At 45.9% G+C, this 22,957-nt stretch overlaps 1 protein-coding gene across 1 annotated transcript in view; it reads left to right on the plus strand.

Annotated features, from left to right (window-relative positions):
- Positions 1-9,886: 9,886 nt before the first annotated feature.
- RAB26 (RAB26, member RAS oncogene family) overlaps positions 9,887-22,957 on the plus strand; it is a 273,302-nt gene continuing 260,231 nt past the window's right edge. The window contains exon 1 of the mRNA XM_040356489.1: positions 9,887-11,273. Coding sequence (XP_040212423.1) covers positions 11,100-11,273 — 174 coding nt within the window. The 5' untranslated portion in view covers positions 9,887-11,099. The remainder of the gene's footprint in view (positions 11,274-22,957) is intronic.

The following is a 22,957-nucleotide window of genomic DNA, read 5'->3' on the forward strand; positions in this document are numbered from 1 at the left end:
AACCCAATTTGCAATTTGCAACTCAGCGCTATTAACATGCAGATCTATGGAAAATCTGTAATATACTGTGCAAACAGGGTCACGGAATACATCTGGAAAATCCATTTACAAGCTCTGTGCTGCCTAACAGACACACTGACAATAGATAATAGATGTGTGCAATCTGAAACCTGAGTAGCAAGAAAGCAATGCAGAGCTGCTTAAAGGGAAAGTAGAATTACTTCTTGTGAACACACAATTAAGCTATTATTGCAATGTTTGTTTTAATGTCGTTTTTTGTGCGTTTTTCTTTTGTTCAAGCTTTTGTGCACATTTTTGTTTGGTTAAATGTAGAGATTTGTAAATTAGCCACTAGGGGGCAGCTGCAGCTACTTCAACGACTCTTTACTGATCACCGACTGCTGAGATTAGACATCTACAGTAAAACCTTGGTTTGAGAGTAACTTGGTTTGAGAGTGTTTTGCAAGACAGGCAAAATGTTTTAATAAATTTTGCCTTGATATACAAGCGATGTCTTGATATAAGAGTAGCGTCATGTCACAACTATAGTATATAGAGTATAAAAAAAGAAGAGAGGAGCCTCTAAGTGTAGCAATATTGTTACATTTAATGAAGGTACAACATTTAGCAACTTATTGCTACAATTAGAGGTGCCTCTCTTCTATTTTATACCCTATAAAAAAAATGCTTTGATATACAAGTGCTTTGGATTACAAGCATGTTTCTGGAATGAATTATGCTCGCAAACCAAGGTTTTACTGAATGTCCAAATGTGTGGATACTCCTCCAGGTTCCAGCTATTAACAACTAAGCTTAAAACTGCTCAGACCCCCTCCTAATCCTATACTAACTACCGTATTTATCGGCGTATACCACGCACTATTTTGCAAAATCGTAGGTGCGCAATATACGCCGATACCCGCTTTCCCGCCACGAGTTTGAATACTGCGCCGGCATATACCGAGCGTAGTACACTCGTGTATCTTCGGGCAGTCTCGGCGCCTCTCACGCTGACGTCCTGAGCGTACAGGACGTCAGCGCGAGAGTTGCCGAGCCTGCCCGACGATACACGAGTGTACTGCGCTCGGTATATGTCGGCGCAGTATTCAAACTCGGCGCGGAAAACGAGCGGGGAGGACGCCGCAGAAGGACGCCGGACCCGACGAAGAGGACACCCTAAGCCACAGATGGACGCTGGACCCGACGAAGAGGACACCTGAAGCCGCAGAAGGACGCCGGACCCGACGAAGAGGACACCCGAAGCCGCAGACGGACACCGGACCAGACGAGGCCGCCGCGCAAGACACCAAAACTGTAAGTACAGAAAAAACTTTTTTTCCACAGGATTCACGGCAACTTTAGGGGTGCGCGGTATACGCGGGAGCGCGTTATACCGCGATAAATACAGTACCTTGTAAAAGGAAGATGCTTATACTTACTTATTCTTGGGGTGCTGGTCCGGTCATGTGATCGACTCCCAGTGGCAGCTTCAGGGGAGAGGAGAGACAGCAGACAACGGATGCACCACTAGCAAGCCTATGGGTAACATCACATTCCCAGGCATTTTGGTCATTGTCGGCGTTCTCTCTCCTAAAGCTGGCCGATGGGGAGATCACGTGACCGTATCAGAGCGCTCCGAGAATTAGTAAGTCAGACCCTAGGTTATGAAATTTTTTTTCCTTCCACCGCAGGTGGAAGCTAAGAAAATCGGGCAATTCCCCTATCTAAACAGTCTGTGTTAATGGGGGAATCTTTACAGTGGCGCTATTGTGTTCTGCCGGTGGAGAGTCTTCCTTGGCGGTAGAACACCGTTAGTGTTGCCATCTACAGCCGGCGGCACCAATCTTTTAGGAAAAACCCAACAGCCTGGTTGAACACTCGATTGATAGAATGACTTGTGTACAACCAGCCTGTTGGTTGATCCATCAAATTGATTGATAGATCGATAAACGATATACCGCTCAAGGTGGCAGTTGCAAGCTTTCACCTCCCCCGCCAGTTAGGGTGCCGGTTTAGTATGCAAGATACATATGAGCAAAAAAAGACTGGATGACCGCAACTCCAAATTAGTACCTTTTATTAACAACATAGTTACATATTTACATAGTTAGTCAGGTTGAAAAAATAGTCCATCCAGTTTAACCATAAAAATAAATAAAAAATAATAATCTCAAACAATCCCATATACCCAATCCTATACCCACAGTTCATCCAGAGGAAGGCGAAAACCCCAGCAAAGCATGATCCAATTTGCTATAGCAGGGGGGAAATTTCCTTCCTGATCCCCCGAGAGGCAATCGGATTTTCCCTGGATCAACTTTACCTATAAATCTCAGTACCCAGTTATATTGTGTGCACTTCAGCCCCGGAAGAATTGGCTGCTCAATGTCCATAAACATTTTTGCGATTCGGCAGTGCGACGCTTTAACTGATAATTGCGCGGTCGTGCGCAAAAGTTATAGCGTCTACAAAATAGGGAATAGATTTATGACATTTTTATTTTTTTACTAGTAATGGCGGCGATCTGCGATTTTGATTGGGACTGCGACATTATGGCACACATATTGTACTCTTTTGACACATTTTTGGAACCATTGGCATTTATACAGCGCCGATTAGTGCTATAAAAATGCACTGATTACTGTGTAAATGTCACTGGCAGGGAATGGGTTAACACCAGAGGGGCGATCAAAAGGTTAACTGTGTTCAATAATGTGTGTTCTAACTGTAGGGGGAGGGGACTCACTATAGGAGATGACAGATCGTGGTTCCCAGCTTTTAGGAACTCACGATCTGCATCTCCTCCCCTCTCAGAACAGGGATGTGTATGTTTACACACACACGTCCCTGTTCTTCCTCTCGTGCCCGCGATCGCTCATGGCCGGTGGTCATCGCGACCGCCGATCACGAGCATCGGTACCCCTGCTGTGCCAGCTTAAAGTGGTTGTAAACCCTTTTTGACTACTTCTACCTATAGGTAAGCCTAGAATAAGGCTTACCTATAGGTAGTGGAAATATCTCCTAAACGTGCGCCGTTTAGTGGATATTTCACTTGTAGTCCGCCGAAAATGTTAACCCATTGCTAGCCCATTATGCTTTTAATTTGAAGCGGGCTAAAGAGGAAGTAAAACCCATCAGTGTTTACTTCCTCTTTTAAGGGATCAATGTACAGTTAGAACGGTCCACGGGAACGAGCCGAACTGCCGCAGTATAATGACAGTGGCTGGTTGGCAAGCGGTTAAAGCAATCTACTGAGCTGGCCAGAACCACCTCTGGAGGGAGTCAATTCCACATTTTCACAGCTCTCACTGTGAAGAAACCTTTCCGCATTTGGAGATGAAATCACTTTTTCTCTAGACGTAAAGAGTGCCTAGTCATCATTGCTCACCTCCACCATCACAGGAGTGAGCTCTCATACTCTAAGCGAAGTGAAAGCTCATGTGAGGGGGTTTGAATTAGAGAAAGAGCTCACTCCTGTGATGGTGAGGAACAGTAATAATAAGGCCTAACTTACCAACATTTTAGCAACATCCTGGGAGTATTCCAGGAGGTATGTAAATTGCTTACACCTATAGAAAGAAAACAGGATTTACAGGGCACCTGTCATTCATCAAGTGAGGCCTAGTCATTACTGCTCACCTCCACCATCACAGCATGAGCTTTTCTCTGGTTCAAACACCCTAAAGTGCGCTTTCTTTGTCCTGATGCAGTAGGTCTGAGCCCAGCGTTTGATGTTATGGTGGAGGTGAGCAGTAGCAGCTAGGCCTCACCAACATCCTACTAACATCCTGGGAGTCTTCCAGTGCGGCTTCAGGAGGTATGTAAATAGCCTAAACCTCCAGCAAGAATATAGGATTTACAGGGTACCTGTCATTAACCACTTGCTTACTGGGCACATATACCCCCCTCCTGCCCAGGTGAAATTTCAGCTTCCGGCACTGCGTCGCTTTAACTGACAATTGCGCGGTTGTGCGACGTGGCTCCCAAACAAAATTGACGTCCTTTTTTCCCCACAAGTAGAGCTTTCTTTCGGTGGTATTTAATCGCCTGTGCGGTTTTTATTTTTTGCGCTATAAACAAAAAAGAGCGACAATTTTGAAAAAAAATACAATATTTTTTACTTGTTGCTATAATAAATAGCCCAATTAAAAAAAAAAAAATTCTCAGTTTAGGCCGATACGTATTCTACATATTTTTGGTAAAAAAAATAAACTAAAAAAAAAAATCGCAATAAGCGACTGGTTTGCGCAAAAGTTATAGCGCCTACAAAATAGGGGACCGAATTTTTTTCTTTTACTAGTAATGGCGGCGATCTGCAATTTTTATTGGAACGGCGACATTATGGCGGACACTTTGGACACATTTTTGGCGCCATTTACATTTTTACTGCGATCAGTGCTATAAATATGCACTAATTACTGTATAAATGTGACTGGCATTGAAGGGGTTAACACTAGGGGGTGAGGAAGGGGTTAAATATGTTCCCTATATAGTGTTCTAACTGTAGGTGGGGGGGGGGGGTGACTGGGGGGGAGGTGACCGATCTGAGACAGGACGCTGTCTCTGTGTGAGCCGGCAATGAGAGATGATCTCAAATGTTTACATTTGAGATCATCTCTCATTGGCCGCACAGATCGCATAGCAAACGGCCACTCTGATTGGCCGTTCGCCGCGATCTGTGATTGGTTGTGTCCAAGGGACACGGCCAACACAGAGTTTCACCGCTGCGCGCTCGGGAGCGCGCCCGGGGAACGAGCAAAGGGGCGGACGTCAATTGATGTCCAGTTGGATTTTCAGGTCCGCGCTGTAGCCGTCATTCGGCTATAGCGCGGACGCCAGGCGGGTAAGGATGAGCTCCAGCGTGTTCGCATAGTACACGTGCAGAGCCCACCAGGAAGTCTGCACGGCACTGCGCTAATCACAGCCAGGAAGATATTTCCCGATCACTGCAGCCGAGCATCGGGAAATGTCTCCATGCAGACTTCCTAGCGGGCTCTGCACATGTAGTATGCAAACACGCTGGAGCTCATCCTTACCTGTCATACATCAAATCCAATCAACTCGGCCTAGTCATTACTGCTCACCTCCACCTTTACAGAAGTGTGTTTTTTCTCTGGTTCAAACCCCTATCGTCCAGCTTTTGATGTGATGGTGGATGTGAGCAATAGCAGATAGGCCTCTCTTAGCAACGCCCTGGGAGTTTTCCAGTCAGGCGTCAGGAGATACATAAATGGCTTACATCTAAAGCAAAGGCATTGTTCAACTTTAGGGCCCTTTCACAGTTTTTTAGGCGGACCTGAACAGGTGCTCCGTGCACCTCTATGGAGCCACGGATGTCAGCAGTGACATACCCGCTGACATCCAACACGCTTCGATCCACCAAAGTGTGACGGAGGAAAACCCTATTTTCCATCCATCTAGTGGATTGGATGACTACGGACTCTACGGTCCATCGGCATCTGATCCCCCATAGGGGAGAGCGGCGCTCTGACAGGTCGGTCCCTGCACAGTGTACAGAGACAGACCTGTCATCTGCCTGCTCAGCGGGGCTCGACAGAGCGATCCCCGCTAAGCTAAAGCGGAGTCCGCACACAAGGGCCCTTAGTCTGCATTCACATCTAGACGGACGAAATCGCGGCGTTTTGTCGCCGCAAATCGCGGTAAAAATAGCGGCGTTTTGTACCGCGATTTGCGGCGACAAAACGCCGGTATTGTCCGCCTAGATGTGCCCCAAGATGACCCCCTCTATGGAGATGATTGCCATCTCCTAGCCGAACGCTCGAAGACGCCTGAAAAAAAGGTCCGGGACCTTTTTTCAGGCGATAGGCGACAGGCGTCCGGCGTTCGGCGTGGAGATGTGAACCATCTCCATAGAGGGACATCTGTTTTCAGCCCTCTGGCGGCAGCGGCGTAGCGCTACAGGCGTAAAAACGCCTAGGTGTGAATGGGGTCTAAGTCAGAGCGGCACAGTTTGTTTCTATTTTACAAACACCCCTTATCTGCATTGGCATTTTTTTTTTGTAAAGCTGAACCTTTAAGCCCTTATTTACTCGGGCCCTCATGCAGGAAGATTGATCTGGGAAGTGTAAATAAACGTTATACTCCCCCGATCGATTTCTCCTTTGTTTAATGTACTTGTGTTTACACTGTTTACAGATCGAATCTGCCCCCGCACACACAGTCTTCATTTTTTCTAAACAATTAACCACTTGAGATCCACGCTATAGACGAAAGACGTCCACAGCGCAGCTCTCCAGTGCCGGGTGGACGTCCCTGGACATCCTGTTTACATTCCCCGTGCGCGCCGCTGGGGTCGCGCAGCGGGGAAACACTGTGCCCGGCGCATCGCTGGGAAGCCGATGCGCGTGCCTGGCGGCCGCGATGTCCGCCAGGTACCCGCGATCGGCGGTGACTGCAGGGACGTGGAGCTCTGTGTGTAAACACAGAGCTCCACGTCCTGTCAGGGAGAGAGGAGACCGATCTGTGTCCCTTGTACATAGGGACACAGCATCGGTCACCTCCCCCAGTCAGTCCCCTCCCCCCACACAGTTAGAACACACCCAGGGAATACATTTAACCCCTTCCTCACCCCTAGTGTTAACCCCTTCCCTGCCAGTCACATTTATACAGTAATTAGTGCATTTTTATAGCTGTGAATGGTCCCAAAATTGTGTCAAAAGTGTCCGATATGTCCGCCGCAATATCGCAGGACTGACAAAAAAAATCGCAGATCGCCGCCATTACTAGTAAAAAAAAAAAAAAATCATAAATCTATCCCCTGTTTTGTAGGCGCTATAACTTTTGCACAAACCAATCAATATACGCTTATTGCGATTTTTTTTTTACAAAAATATGTAGAAGAATACGTTTTGGCCTAAACCGAGGAAAAAAATATAAAAAAAAAAAAAAATTGGGGATATTATTATAACAAAAAGTAAAAAATTGTGTTTTTTTTTTTCAAAATTTTCTTTTTTTGTATATAGCGCAAAAAATAAAAACCGCAGAGGTGATCAAATACCACCAAAAGAAAGCTCTATTTGTGGGGAAAAAAAAAAAGATAAAAATATAATTTGGGTACAGTGTTGTATGACCGCGCAATTGTCATTCAAAATGCGTCAGGGCTGAAAGCTGAAAATTGGTCTGGGCACGAAGGGGGTTTAAGTGCCCAGTAATGAAGTGGTTAAATATATATATTGTAGTTTTGGATGGAGTGTAGACAGATCTATGCAGTGATGAGAGGCGATCACACATTAGCTTTACTAATGATGACATTAATTGTTGCCGGATTGTCAGGCAGAAAACTGGCCCTGGGTACAATCATGGCTGCCTGGGCTTGATGTATGACAGGTGCCCATCCTGTATACTGATCATCCATCCCATGTATAAACACAATGCACTGGTCCCAGTATAAAACCAAGGCATCAATTGTGTCATGTCAAGGTGTGTAATAAAAAAATAAAAAATCATTCTGATCATTTTATTAGAGCAGGGAATGACTTTTATTGCAGAATAAACTCCATATGGATGGGGGGATGGGTAGAGACTGATCCCCGTGCCTGCTGAGGGGCTTGTATACAGAGTTAGGCTGTCATTTAATGTTGCGCTGCTTGGCTTGCTGTTGTTCTTTGTGGTTGCACACAATTAGATTGGCCTAGCAGGGGATGTGAGGGGGGATTAGAGGAGGAGGTGAGCCGGGGAGGGGACCAGGCACACGGCTAGATGTGCACGCGATGGCTGGGGGAAACCGAGCAGCAACATCTGCCCTTCTTTATTTGAATAACCCCGCCTTCGTGGCGCTCTGATTGGACGGATGGGATACTCTGTGACGGGAGTTGAGGGGGGAGGCGGAGGTGATTGGCGGGTAGAGCTGTCAGCGGAGTCGGGCGGCCACGCCTCTTTCTAGGGCTGATACCGGTGCCTGAGAGAGGTGAACCGGGAGAGAAGCGACCGGAGGGGAGAGAGCTGGGCGGGCCGATCATAGGACTGGAGAGCTCCGCCGAGGACCAGCAACAGGAGGGCGAGGCGTGCCAGGGAGAAATTCTGAGTGGGGGGTGCAGGGCTGAGTATTGGGGTACAGGGCTGAGTATTGAGGGCTGAGTATTGGGGTGCAGGGCTGAGAAGTGAGTGCTAAGTATTGGGGTGCAGGGCTGAGTATTGGAGTGTAGGGCTGAGTATTGGGGCACAGGACTGTGTATTGGGGTACAGGGCTAAATATTGGGGCACAGGGCTGAGACGCAAGGGCTTAGTATTGGGGTACACGGCAAAGGAGAGCTGAGTATTGGGGTACAAGGCTGAGAAGTGAGGGCTGAGTATTGGGGTACAGGGCTGAGTATTGGGGTACAGGGCTGAGAAGCAAGGGCTTAATATTGGGGTTCATGGCAGAGAAGAGCTGAGTATTTGGGTACAAGGCAGAGAAGTGAGGGCTGAGTATTTTGGTACAGGGCTGAGTATTGGGGTACAGGGCTGAGAAGCAAGGGCTTAATATTGGGGTTCATGGCAGAGAAGAGCTGAGTATTGGGGTACAAGGCAGAGAAGTGAGGGCTGAGTATTTGGGTACAGGACTGAGTATTGGGGTACAGGTCTAAGAAGTGAGGGCTGAGTATTGGGGTACAGGGCTGAGGAGAGCTGAGTATTGGGGCACAGGGCTGAGAAGTAAGGGCTGAGTATTTGGGTACAGGGCTGAGTATTGGGGTACAGGGCTGAGGAGAGCTGGGTATTGGGGTACAGGGCTGAGAAGAGAGGGCTGAGTATTTGGGTACAGGACTGAGTATTGGGGTACAGGGCTAAGAAGTGAGGGCTGAGTATTGGGGTACAGGGCTGAGGAGAGCTGAGTATTGGGGTACAAGGCTGAGGAGAGCTGAGTATTGGGGTACACGGCTGAGGAGAGCTGAGTATTGGGGTACATGGCTGAGTATTGGGGTTCAGTGCTAGGGAGTAAGAAATTAGTATTGGGGTGCCGTAGTAGAGTCTTTATTTGGGTGCAGAATTGAGGACTGAGCACTGGGGTGTAAAGCTGAGGTGTGAAGAGAATTTATTGGGGTGTAAAGCTGAGCAACAAGGGATCTGTATTGAGGGGCACAGGTGAGGAACGAGAGGTCAGTATTGGGGTGTAGATCTGAAGGGGTCAGTATTGGGGTGTAGATCTGAAGGGGTCAGTATTGGGGTGTAAATCTGAGGAGTAAGGCATCAGTATTGGGGTGTAGAGCTGATGAGTAAAGGATCTGTATTGGGGTGTAGATCTGATGAGTAAAAGATCTATATTGGGGTGTAGATCTGAAGGGGTCAGCATTGGGGTGTAGACCTGAGGAGTGAGGGGTCAGTATTGGGGTGTAGACCTGAGGAGTGAGGGGCCAGTATTGGGGTGTAAAGTTTAGGCGTGGGGGATCTGCATTGGGGTGTAGAGCTGATGAGTGAAGGATCTATATTGGGGTGTAGATCTGAGAGGTCAGTATTGGGGTGTAGACCTGAGTAGTGAGGGGGTCACTATTGGGGTGTAGACCTGAGTAGCGAGGGGTCAGTATTGGGGTGTAGACCTGAGTAGTGAGGGGTCACTATTGGGGTGTAGACCTGAGTAGTGAGGGGTCAGTATTGGGGTGTAGACCTGAGTAGTGAGGGGTCAGTATTGGGGTGTAGACCTGAGTAGTGAGGGGTCAGTATTGGGGTGTAGACCTGAGTAGTGAGGGGTCAGTATTGGGGTGTAGACCTGAGTAGTGAGGGGTCACTATTGGGGTGTAGACCTGAGTAGTACGGGGTCAGTATTGGGGTGTAGACCTGAGTAGTGAGGGGTCAGTATTGGGGTGTAGACCTGAGTAGTGAGGGGTCACTATTGGGGTGTAGACCTGAGTAGTGAGGGGTCACTATTGTAAGACTTGTATTACAGAGTGAAAGGTTTGAAGTGATATGCTAAGAAGTGAAGATATGATAGAGACGTGGTGAATTATGGATTACATGCTCATAACAGGGGTGCAAGTTGTGATGTAATTCAGTAGTTGGGGGTGCAGGCCTGAAAAACGAGGAGTCGGTACTGGGGTGCAGAGTAGGAAGTCATATAAAGGGGTGCAGGATTTTAGGGTGAGGAGCCATTAGTGGGGTGCAGAGTAGGAAGTTAGTAGAGGGGTGCAGGAACCAGTACCTGGGTGAAGAAATCAGTATTGGTGTGCCAGGTGTAGATTGTTTTGGGGTTCTCTTTCCGTGTGATGTATAGAGAGCTGCGCTAGTTAAAGGTAAACCGAGGAGAGAATAAATACAGCGAGGCAGTGCTGAAGAGACAGAGAAGGAAGGGACAACACAGAGCAGCTGAGTAACCCTGAGCAGAGTGCAGGAGAGAAGAGATTCTGCAGAGAACAGGTTGCACAGACCCGCAGCGATCGCACACACACAAGACACACAAGACACACAAGACACACAAGACACACAAGACACACAATACACACAAGACACACAATACACAGGGCTGACATACGAGTTATAGAAGCCAAGTTGAAGGCTGAGTGGAAATAGCAGCGACGAGACGCAGACGACACATGTCAGGCTAGATCAGAGGGATTCAGAGCGTTCCAATCACACAGCGACGAGAAGGAAGGTGTGGGAAAAGCTGGAAGGTTTATAAGGTAAACAATAACAGGCAGAGACACAGAAGAGACCGCGTGTCCAGGAAGACTGAGCGAGCTTTCCTTCAGAGGACTCTCGGGAATCTGATTCCATGCCAAGAGTGGATTTGCATTAACAGAAAGCACCGTCATTGTTGGGACACCTTATTGTTTACAGGGTGCCGTTTGAGCTACGTGGTCACTGTGACATCAGACTAGTTCCCAGAGCTCGGTTCAGGTTGGATCTAGAGGATCTGCGAGCGTTTAGCACCTCATCTAGACATTTGCAGCTGGGGGCTACACCGGAGTTCAGGCTGACTAGTTCCTGAGCGTACAATAGAGGCTCGACGGAGAAGAGAGATGCTTTATTAATCCTCTGAACCCCACTTTCCTCCCAGATACCTCCTGGTGATCGGCTATACTTTTTTTTTTTCTTGGTGGGACTTGTTTTTCCTGTAATTAGGCACTCTGGCTTGTACCCTGTTGGCAGCGACACCTATACGCCAGAGGATGTCGAGGAAGAAGAGTCAGAAAAGTAAAGGTAGCAGCTCCCCTGCTACGTGTAGTGTCCCGGCCACCAAAGAGAATGGCAAGGTGGGCCCCGAAGGCCATAGCAATGGCATGGTGATATCGGGGCGCCCGTCCCTCAGCAACAGCGGCGAGTTTTACGACATTGCATTTAAGGTGAGACTTTCGGTTTGTTATTCCATGTGTCCGTTATTGCATCTTCACCATGAAATTATGAAAGCCTCATATACAACGGGAATCCATAGTGACCTTTCATTTGCCTGACTTGTCCAATATCTTTCAAATATATATATATATGCAGGGCTTTTTTTCAGGGGGAACTTGGGGGAACTGAGTTCCACCACCTCTGGCTCAGACCCTTTGGTGCCTGCTCACCACAATCACTTGTAAACACAGAAGTCTGGTTTCTGTGTGTACAAGTCACAGCTCTGCACTCTGTGTGTTACCCCCCTGAACTCTACACTCTGTATGGAATGCAATCCTGGTATTTAATGCCCCTTTAAGACCCTTCTACTGTTTGTGAAATCTGAACGGGGTCGTGGTTGAGTTCCTGCACCTATTTTCTGAGAAAAAAAGCTCTGTATATATGTATATACTGTATACAGTAAAACCTTGGATTAGGAGCATAATTCGTTCCAGAAACATGCTTGTAATCCAAAGCACTTGTATATCAAAGCGAATTTCCCCATAAGAAATAATGGAAACTCAGATGATTCGTTCCACAACCATTTATTCATAGGTCCTTCAGTTTATCGTCCATATAAAAAGATTATAGCAATGTGATTGGTTGTGTAACCATAAAATGTCCATCCACAAATGGAAGCCTCCACAAGGGGATTAGAAGAAAAATCCAGCAGGAGCTCCAGAGTATAAAAGAGAAGAGAGGCGCTTCTAAGTGTAGCAATATGTTGTACCTTCATTAAATGTAACCATATTGCTACACTAATGCCGCGTACACACAATCGGAATTATGTCTGATCATTAGTATCAGTGAAAGTATTAGTGTAGCATTGCTGCTATCAGTTGGAGGGACTGTGTACCATAAAGGATGTCAGTAGGAGGAATTATGCCCCATCAGATGTCAGTGGGAGAAATAGTGCCCCATCATAGGTGTCAGTGGTGGAAATAGTGCCCCATTTTTTGTGTCAGTGGGAGGAATAGTGTGCCCCATTATTGCAAGCAGTGAGAGGAGTAGTGTACCATTCAGATGTCAGTGGAAGGAAATCTGCCCCATTGTCAGTGGAAGGAATAGTGTCCCACTGCTGGTGTCTGTGGGAGGAATAGTGCCTTGGTATTGATATCAGTGGGAGAAACAGCGTTCCATAATTATTGTCAGCAACAGGTATCGTGATCTTCCTCACTTCTGCAGCGTGGAAAGCTGATCTGGCCTAAAAACTGGGTATCAGTCAGCTACTGACTTCCAGGTGACACAATGCATAGAGTGCCGAAAGTGTCACCTTCACCCCATATTGAGTACCTTGAGACTATATCAAGTTCATCAGTTTGACTGGATGCAGCATGCTTTTGGGGTATCGGGTGCTGTTTAGCATACGCATAGCCAGGGCTGCTGATAGAAATCGCGCGGCCCTGTACAGACTACCTGACAGCCCCCTACAAGAGAACCGGTGGTCCCCCCTATCAGCGGCCCTGTGCATAGCCAACCACTTTATGAATTGGATTGGCAACCAGAGTCTGAACTTACTCTCAAGGGACTCAATGCTGTCGGGATATGCAGTCCAAGCAGTCAGGCCTAATGCCGCGTACACACGATCATTTTTCAGCATGAAAAAAAAACGTTGTTTTTTCAGCATGTCGAAAAAAACGAAGTTTTTCCAACTTCATCATTAAAACGACGTTGCCCACACACCATCGTTTTTAAATGATCTAGCAAAGCGCGGTGACGTACAACACGTACGACGGCACTATAAAGGGGAAGTTCCATTCGCCTTTGGGCTGCTTTTAGCTGATTCCGTGTTAGTAAATGACGATTCGCGCTTTTTTGTCTGTTACAGCGTGATGAATGTGCTATCTCCATTACCAGAACGAGCGCTCCCGTCTCATAACTTGCTTCTGAGCATGCGCGGGTTTTTAACGTCGTTTTAGCCCACACACGATCATTTTTAACAACCCGAAAAACGACATCGTTTAAAACGACGTTAAAAAATGCAGCACGTTCGAATTTTTTTTTAGTCGCTTTTCAGAACCTGAAAAATGATGTGGAGCCCACACACCATCATTTTAAAAGACGTTTTTGAAAAACGACGTTTATTTCATGCCGAAAAATGATCGCGTGTACGCGGCATGAGTTCCAAGGCAGGGAAAAGCAATGGGGTTAACACAAGGGAAGGCGTTTTTCAATAATCAAAAAAATAATAATTTTGTTTGAATTTCTTTTGAACTTGATGATTTTGCCCCCTATAGTTACAAATATGACTTTGGAGAATGCCGATCTGCATTAGAGATGAGCTTGATGGGTTCATTCTTGGGTTCGGTCTGAGCTCAAGTTTGTCCTAACCCGGAAGTTAGCTGTCATTGCTGAGCCAATGAGCTGCAGGCAGGAAATTCGGGCATGTGGCCATATTAGTTCAATGTCGAGAAGTACAGCCAAAGCTTTTTGCACTTTTTGCGATTCGGCACTGTGTTGCTTTAACTGACAATTGCCCCGTCGTGCGACGTGGCTCCCAAACACATAGAGCTTTCTTTTGGTGGTATTTGATCACCTCTGCGGTTTTTATCTTTTGCGCTATAAACAAAAATAGAGCGAAAATTTTGAAAAAAAAAAAAGGAATATTTTTTACTATAAAAAAATATCCCCCAAAAAATATAAAAAAAAATAATTTTTTCCTCACTGTAGGCCGATACGTATTCTTCTATATATTTTTTGGTAAAAAAAATAAATCGCAATAAGCGTTTATTGATCGGTTTGTGCAAAAGTTATAGCGTTTACAAAATAGGGGATAGTTTTATGGCATTTTTATTAATAATTTTTTTTTTTTTACTAGTAATGGCGGCGATCAGCGATTTTTATCGTGACTGCGACATTATGGCGGACACATCGGACGCTTTTGACACATTTTTGGGACCATTGTCATTTTCACAGCGATCAGTTCTATAAAAATGCACTGTTTAATGTGAAAATTACAAGGGCAGTGAATGGGTTAACCACTAGGTGGCGCTGTAGGGGTTAAGTGTGCCCTAGTGAGTGATTCTTACTGATGGGGGTATGGGCTACACGTGACCGCTTCCGATTACAGGTGATCACTGTCATTGTCACTATGCAGAGCCGGGAGATGCTTGTTTACATCAGCAGCTCCCCGTTCTAACTCACTGTGAGACGATCGCGGGTATCCCTGCAGTGATCGAGTCCACGGGACCCGATCTTAAAGGGGACGTACAGGTACGCCCTTCTGCCTGTCCGAGCCATGCTGTCGACGTATATCGTCGTGCGCTGGTCGGAAGGCAAGTAAAGGTAGTTGTAAACCTAAAAAATGAACAAAGCACATCCCTTTTCTGATCTCTTCACCTACTGCTATCTGCTTGAGTTACTTTTAAAAGTAATGTTGACACCACAATATCCCAGGAGATGGCTCCACCCCCCTTCAGCTCACAGAAGATGACTGACAGCTTCAGCTGTGCACGTTTCCCTATGAGATTAGATTTAGCCTTCCTTTCTATGCTTCACTGTGTGTGATGTCAGATCCCAGGTCCCCGCCCCCTGCCTTCTTGAGCTGAGAAAAAGCTTTTAAAGTGTGTGTTTTAGAAGGCTGTAGAGAAAGAGAACGCTGCAGATAAACTGGTACATAGATGTAGAAAGATTTGTTTCCTCTTCATTTGTATCATCTGAGGCCAGTGACTTCAGTAGGTATATGTAAGGCATTACAACCATATTCATTTGGCCATGTGGCAATATTAGGTGAATGATGTCACGAGCATCCCCACCTCTTTGTACATGTGCAGCTTGCAGGGTGGGAAATCTGCCTGCAGCTCATTGGCTTAGGAAATGACCGCTTATGCCGCGTACACACGGTCGTTTTTCGGCATGAAAAAAAAACCGAAATGATTAATAACGTCATTTAAAATGATCGTGTGTGGGCTTCACATTGTTTTTCGGCTTCTGAAAAACGAAAAAAAAAAAAAAAATTGAACATGCTGCATTTTTAAATGTCGTTTTTTAAAATGTCGTTTTTCGGGTTGAAAAAAAATTATCGTGTGTGGGCTAAAACGACGTTTTAAACCCGCGCATGCCCAGAAGCGAGTTATGAGACGGGAGCGCTCGTTCTGGTAAAACTACCGTTCATAATGGAGTAAGCACATTTATCACGCTGTAACAGACAAAAAAGCGCGAATCGTCTTTTACTTACACAGAATCAGCTAAAAGCAGCCCAAAGGCGAAAAGAGCTTCCCCTTCAGAGTGCCGTTGTACGTGTTGTACGTCACCGCGCTTTGTTCATCGTTTTTCAAAAAAGATGGTGTGTGGGCAACGCCGTTTTTGGAAAAACTTCGTTTTTTGGACATGCTGAAAAATGTCATTTTTTTTCATGCCGAAAAACGACCGTGTGCACGCGGCATAACTCCGGGGGTTTCAAACAGCAAACAGTCAAAAAATGCAGCGCTCTACAGGGAAATATCCTAGATATCAGTTGCAGTCCACAAGAGGGCGCTCAGGCTACGATGTCCTCACAACAGCAAGTAATCAGCGAATTCCAATAGAAGAAGTCGTCACTCCAAATCCTTAGTAAATCGTTTATTAGGTACACATAAAAGGGTACAAGGGGCTAACTCCGGGGTTTGGCCCCAACCTAAATCTTATCCCTAAGCTCTATTAATTAAAGTAGAATTTCAGGCTAAAACTGTGTAATCCTAAAACTGCTCCCCCCACCCCTCTTCCATAACCTATGATACCAACCCTGTAAAAGAAAGATGCTTATTCTTGCCTATTCTCAGGGTCCGGTCACATGATCTCCCCTGTGTCAGCCAACACCGGCTCCAGGGGAGAGGAGACAGCGCTCCGACAACGGTTGGTACGCCTCATCAGTGACGTCACCTATGGGCTTACTTTGACAAATCCGTCAACAGCGCTCCCTCCTCTCCCCTGAAGCTGCTGCTAGCTGAGAGAGAAGAGCCAATCACATGACCGGATCGGAGCGCCCTGAGGATAGGTAAGTACATGCATCTTTCTTCTACAGCAGTGGTCTCCAAACTGTGGTGCGGGGGCTAGACCTAGCTCTTTGCTTCTCTATCTGGCCCTTGGGGCACTACTTCATCCACTGATACCAACAATTCTGCCCCCACTGACACCAACAATGGGGCACAATTCCTCCCATTTACACAAACACCAACGATGGGGCACAATGACACCAACGATGGGGCACAATTCCTCCCATTTACACAAACACCAACGATGGGGCACAATGACACCAACGATGGGGCACAATTTCCTCCCAATGACACCTACAATTGAGCTGAATGACACCAACAATGGGGCACATTTTCTTCCAATGATGAGGCACAATTCCTTCTTATGATACCAATGATAGGGCTCAATTCCTTCCAATGACACCAACAATTGAGATGAATGACACCAATGACGGGCCACAACTCCTTCCAATGATACCAATGATGGGGCACAATTCCTTCCAATGACACCAACAATTGAGCTGAATGACACCATCAATGGGGCACATTTCCTTCCAATGATGGGGCACAATTCCTTCCAATGATACCAATGATGGGGCACAATTCCTTCCAATGACACCAACAATTGAGCTGAATGACACCATCAATGGGGCACATTTCCTTCCAATGATGGGGCCCAATTCCTTCTAATGATACCAATGATAGGGCTCAATTCCTCCCAATGACACCAACAATTGAGCTGAATGACACCAAAGATGGGGCACAACTCCTTGCAATGATACCAATGATGGGACACAAGTCCTTCCAATGATACCAACAATAGGGTACAATTCCTTCCAATGATATTAATGATGGGGCACAATTCCTCCCAATTATACCAACAATTGAGCTGAATGACACCAGCTATGGGGCACAATTCCTTCCAATGATGGGGCACAATTCCTTCCAATGATACCAACGATGGGGCACAATTCCTTCCAACTATGGGGCAGAATTCTTTCCAAGGATGGGGCACAATTCCTTCCAACGTTGGGGCACAATTCCTTCCAATGATACCAACGATGGGGCACAATTCCTTCCAACGATGGGGCAGAATTCTTTCCAAGGATGGGGCACAATTCCTTCCAACGATGGGGCAGAATTCTTTCCAATGTTGGGGCACAATTCCATCCAATGATACCAACGATGGGGCACAATTCCTTCCAACGATGGGGCAGAATTTTTTCCAAGGATGGGGCAGAATTCCTTCCAACGATGGGGCACAATTCCTTCCAATGATACCAACGATGGGGCTCAATTCCTTCCAACGTTGGGGCACAATTCCTTCCAACGATGCCAATGATGGAGCACAAATCCTCCCAATGATACCAACAATTGAGCTGATTGACACCAACGATGGGGCACAATTCCTTCCAATGATACCCTGCACCCTTCCCAGCAAACTATGCAATGAAAAACAGGGATATTTAGTTCACATATTTTGCAATAGAAGTTTAAGCTGACTCCCATCAAAGTAATCTCTCTTCTGCCCAGTTCTACACTGCCTTTTCACTGCAAATGCTACGGTGGACACCATGCCAACCTGGGGCATAAAGACACAAGGTGGGGGAAGATCTACAAGGTTCAGGGCTGGTCACTGACCTGCATACAACAGAGAAAAGATATACCTATGCACAGGTATACCTTTTCTCAATTCCTTCTAATGACACCAACGATGGGGTATAATTCCTCCTAATGACAGCAAAGATGGGGCATTGTCTTTTTCCCACTGTCGTCGGGACTCGGGACCTTTTCTACTCCCAATGGCCACAGTCTGCCCCCCCCCCCTCCTAAAGTCTGAAGGACAGTAAACTGGTTTGGAGACCCCCATTCTACAGGGTAGTCAGTGTAGGTGTTAGGAGGGATGGTGGGGGGTTAATGGGGGCAAAGTTTTAAGATTAGAAAGCCTGGAACTTTACTTTAGTATAAATCGGGGGTCTCACAAACTGGCGGCCCTCCAGCTGTTGCGGAACTACAAGTGCCATCATCCCTCTGCCTGTGGGAGTCATGCTTGTAACTGTCAGCCTTGCAATGCCTCATGGGACTTGTAGTTCCGCAAACAGCTGGAGGGGCGCCAGTTTGAGACCCCTGAAAAAAGTGGTAAGGGCTTGATTATGCCATAATACTCAGAAAAGAACACGCATGCGCTTTGGCCAGGGGTTGACAAATTTGCTTGGAATCTAGGAGCCAGCTAAAAAAGTTAGGAGCCAGAAAACGCGCCCCGTCCCGACAAACTTGCGTGCAGAAGCGAACACATACGTGAGCAGCGCCCGCATATGTAAACGGTGTTCAACCCACACATGTGAGGTATCGCCGCGATTGGTAGAGCGAGAGCAATAATTCTAGCCCTAGACCTCCTCTAACTCAAAACATGCAACCTGTAGAATTTTTTAAACATCGCCTATGGAGATTTTAAAGGGTAAAAGTTTGTCGCCATTCCACGAGCGGACGTAACTTTGAAGCGTGACATGTTAGGTATCAATTTACTCGGCGTAACATTATCTTTCATAATATTAAAAAAAAATGGGGATAACTTTACTGTTGCCTTATTTTTTCATTAAAAAAAGTGAAATTTTTTCCCAAAAAAAGTGCGCTTGTAAGACCGCTGCGCAAATACGGCGTGACAGAAAGTATTGCAATGATCGCCATTTTATTCTCTAGGGTGTTAGGATAAAAAATATATATAATGTTTGGGGGTTCTAATTAGAGGGAAGAAGATGGCAGTGAAAATAGTGAAAAATTACATTAGAATTGCTGTTTAACTTGTAATGCTTAACTTGTAATACCAACGGCCACCACCAGATGGCGCCAGCTCACATCTGGTGGTAATAACTTGTAATACCAACGGCTCACCACCAGATGGCACCAGCTCACAAAATGGCCCCCCCTTCCAAGCCAAGTCGCCAGGACCCTATTTCTAGTCGCCCTGGCGAGTGGGATTTGTCGAGCCCTGGCTTTGGCGCATGTTGACATGCATTTTTCTACATAGCAGGTCCTAAGTCTTAATAGTCCGAAGTTTGCTTAGTAATTGCCCCTAATGCTCATGCTTGCCAACTGTCTACAAATTATATAAAGTCCATAAAAAATGTAATGAAATAAAAAAAAAATGAAAAATACAAATCAAGGCGGTCTGCAACAAAATGTCCATTAAAGATTTATTACCTATAAAATATTAAATCAGCAGAGTTGCATTATTTTCATCTCATGATATAGAGCTGAAAATGTTAATGGGGGGGGGGGGGGGGGGGGTGGCGCTAATGACATCACACATCTCGCCAGCCCGGCCAAGCGCGGTACCTGTTACACATAATAGCCTCCTGGTAATATACATATTTCATTAGTAAAGTGTTACATGTACAGGACTACTGCTGGAAATTGGCTGTCACATCATTCTGTGCAATTTAATTCTGTTCCCATGTTGTGTCTTTTTACATTGTAACCTCTTTACGACCGCCTAACACATAAGCACAGCGGCAAAAGGGTGTGCGTCACTGCACATAGGTGCCACTCACTGCGCGCTCCCAGCACAGAGACAGCTCTTCGTTCCCGGTAATCTTCAGTAGCTGGCAGGACCGGCTCCCAATCGTGACCAATTTGACAGCCAATCACAGTGGTCACGCAATCATCCGATCTTTGCCGGGCCACGGCATTCAGGATTTGTTTAAAGGGACGCCGGGGCAGGTGGCAAGGGGTTAAGCTGTGCGTGCTAGGGGGTGCAGGTATCGCTTGGTACAAGCTTAAAATGTATGTAAACCCTAAAAATAAACTCCTATTGCTCCCTTTTTGTTCTAGTAACCACTTGGGGACTGCCGCACGCCGATGTACGTAGACAGAATGGCACGGCTGGGCACAAGGGCGTACAGGCAGGGCCGATCCTAGGCAGGGTGCACAGGGTGCATTGCACCCAGGCGCCTGCAGAGGTGGGGGCGCCGAACATCTAACAGACTCTTTAACAGAAGCCCTCTCTGTGTCCATCAGAGAGGCCCCCCTTCAGGTCCCAATAAAGTTCTCTGCTTCTCTTCCTGTATTTTGTTTATTGTTAAGAGATCATGTAAGGATCCCAGATTAATGAAGACTTCGTGGGGGAGCATCTCTGTGATTGAGTCATTGCCATAGAAACATTTGTAAAGGGGAGGAGTTAGTAAAATGATGACGCCCATGTGGGGGCGCCAGAAATATTTCTGCACCCAGGCGCCTGTGACCCTAGGATCGGCCCTGCGTACATGTACGTCCCCTTTAAGAACCCAGCCGTGGGTCGTGAGTGCGCCACCCGGTTCGAGGCTCCGTGACCTCGTCCGCGGGACCCGCTAACCCGATTGCCGCCGGTGTCCCGCGATCGGGTCACAGAGCTGAAGAACGGGGAGAGGTAAATGTAAACAAACCTTTCCCCGTTCTTCCTAGTGGCTTGTCAGTGATCGTCTGTTCCCTGTCATAGGGAACGACGATCAGTGACATCACACACCAAGCCACGCCCCCCTACAGTAAGAATCGCACACTAGGGCACACTTAACCCCTACAGCGCCCCCTAGAGGTTAACCCCTTCACTGCCATTGTCATTTTCACAGTAACAATGCATTTTTATAGCACTGATTGCTGTAAAAATGACAATGGTCCCAAAAATGTGTCAGAAGTGTCCGATGTGTCCGCCATAATGTCGCAGTCACGATAAAAATCGCTGATCGCAGCCATTAGTAGTAAAAAAAAAAAAACATTAATAAAAATTACATAAAACTATCCCCTATTTTGTAGACGCCAAAACTTTTGCGCAAAGCAATCAATAAACGCTTATTGCGATTTTTTTTTTTTTACCAAAAATATGTAGAAGAATACGTATCGGCCTAAACTGAGGGAAAAAAATGTTTTTTTATATATTTTTGGGGGATATTTATTATAACAAGAAGTAAAAAATATTGTTTTTTTTTTAAATTTTTTGCTCTATTTTTATTTATAGCGCAAAAAATAAAAACCACACAGGTGATCAAATACCACCAAAAGAAAGCTCTATTTGTGGGAAAAAAAGGACGTCAATTTTGTTTGGGAGCCACGTCGCACGACCGCAAAATTGTCAGTTGAAGCGACGCAGTGCCGAATCGCAAAAAGGGGCCTGGTCCTTTAGCTGCATAATGGTCCGGGGCTTAAGTGGTTAAATATACCAGTAAAAGCATTTTGTTATATGTGTAATAAAAAAAATACCCCCAAAAAAGTATGGAGCAACAATTGTCCGGCTTCCTGTGATCCACACTGACCCTCCATCTCATTACAGGACTTCAATACTGGTCTATGATACATTGTGGCTATTTTTCTCCATACAATAGGATTGGGGATCTGTTGATTTCTTGTAGACAGAGGGTGCTTTTTAATTTCCCCTTTTCTATGTGTTTTGGCCTGTGTGTTTTTTTTATATATATATATATATATATATTGTAAGGGGTTAGCTCGGTAGCGGGGTGTGTTACCCCTTGGATGGGTTCACTACACACTGAATTTATACAGACAGGCAGTCGAAGACGGTTGAAAACAAAGATTTTGGTTTATTCTTCCATCTTGCTGGAAACAAGTGCAAGCATCCAAACATCATAAACAAAATCAAACATAAAATAAACCCTGGCCACTTGGGGCGTCTATCTTCACCACACAGGAACCTATCTATGGAGTCTGGTACAGCCTAGTGCTGGGCAGACACTGCTGGTCATACAGCAGGAAAACAATAGTCTTTTGATTTTTATCACACAGAAAAATCAATCCTCTCCTCACCTCCTCAGAAGACTTTTGAGCTACTGCTCTCTTTCACTCAGAAAGCCTCAGCATCCAGCAATTCAGTGGTAATCCTCTGGATTACTTATAGAGGCCTTAATTGCCTCATTCTGAACAGCTGGAGTCTTCCAACGCCCTTAAACCTTTTCCTTCTGCAGCCGACGCCTAATAACAATTGGTGTATTGTCTAAACAAGGCAGAAATGTATGTCCCGTCTGTGACAACACCCATAGATTTACCTGACTTCCTGTCACAATATATATTAAATACATTTGTTAATCTTTTATACAAACTGCCTAATGCTGTGCTTAGAAAGTCCATTGTTTTGAGAAACTACAATTAGTTTCTCTCCTTTTTTTGATATTTTTAAAATTAATTTCCATTCATCTTGCTAGAAATCCGATGAGCTCGTAACTTTGTGTGTGCTCTACCTCTGCTGCGTTGAAATTCCAAGCATAGTTATCAGCCCTGCCCAGTTCATCTTTTGGACAACAGAACGCCACACCATATGAAAGCGGAGGAAAGGTAGGTGTTCTGTAGTCCAAATAAGGGATCGGCCGATTATCGGTTAGGCCGATTATTGCAGGCCGATATCAGCACTTTCTGAAAAATCGGTATCGGTCGCAGACTAGACCTATATTGCTTCAAGGGGTTTTACTGGGGTGATGCCTGCAGCTGCAAGCATCACCCCGGTACCGTTCTTTAGAGGAGACAGTTGGCTTCATTGTAAAGGCCTGTACACACAATCCGATATTCCGACAGCATTTGGTGGCCAACATAGAGCTGACACATAGTTTGGTGGCCAACATAGATCTTACACAGAGTTTGGATTTCTGACTCCACCAGAAGAATGGAGAAGTGCAGGGAAGAGGGGATATCAGTAGGTGATGAGTTATTTTTACAAGATAACC

Source organism: Rana temporaria, chromosome 6 (genome assembly GCF_905171775.1).
Source record: "Rana temporaria chromosome 6, aRanTem1.1, whole genome shotgun sequence".
Lineage (NCBI taxonomy): Eukaryota > Metazoa > Chordata > Amphibia > Anura > Ranidae > Rana > Rana temporaria.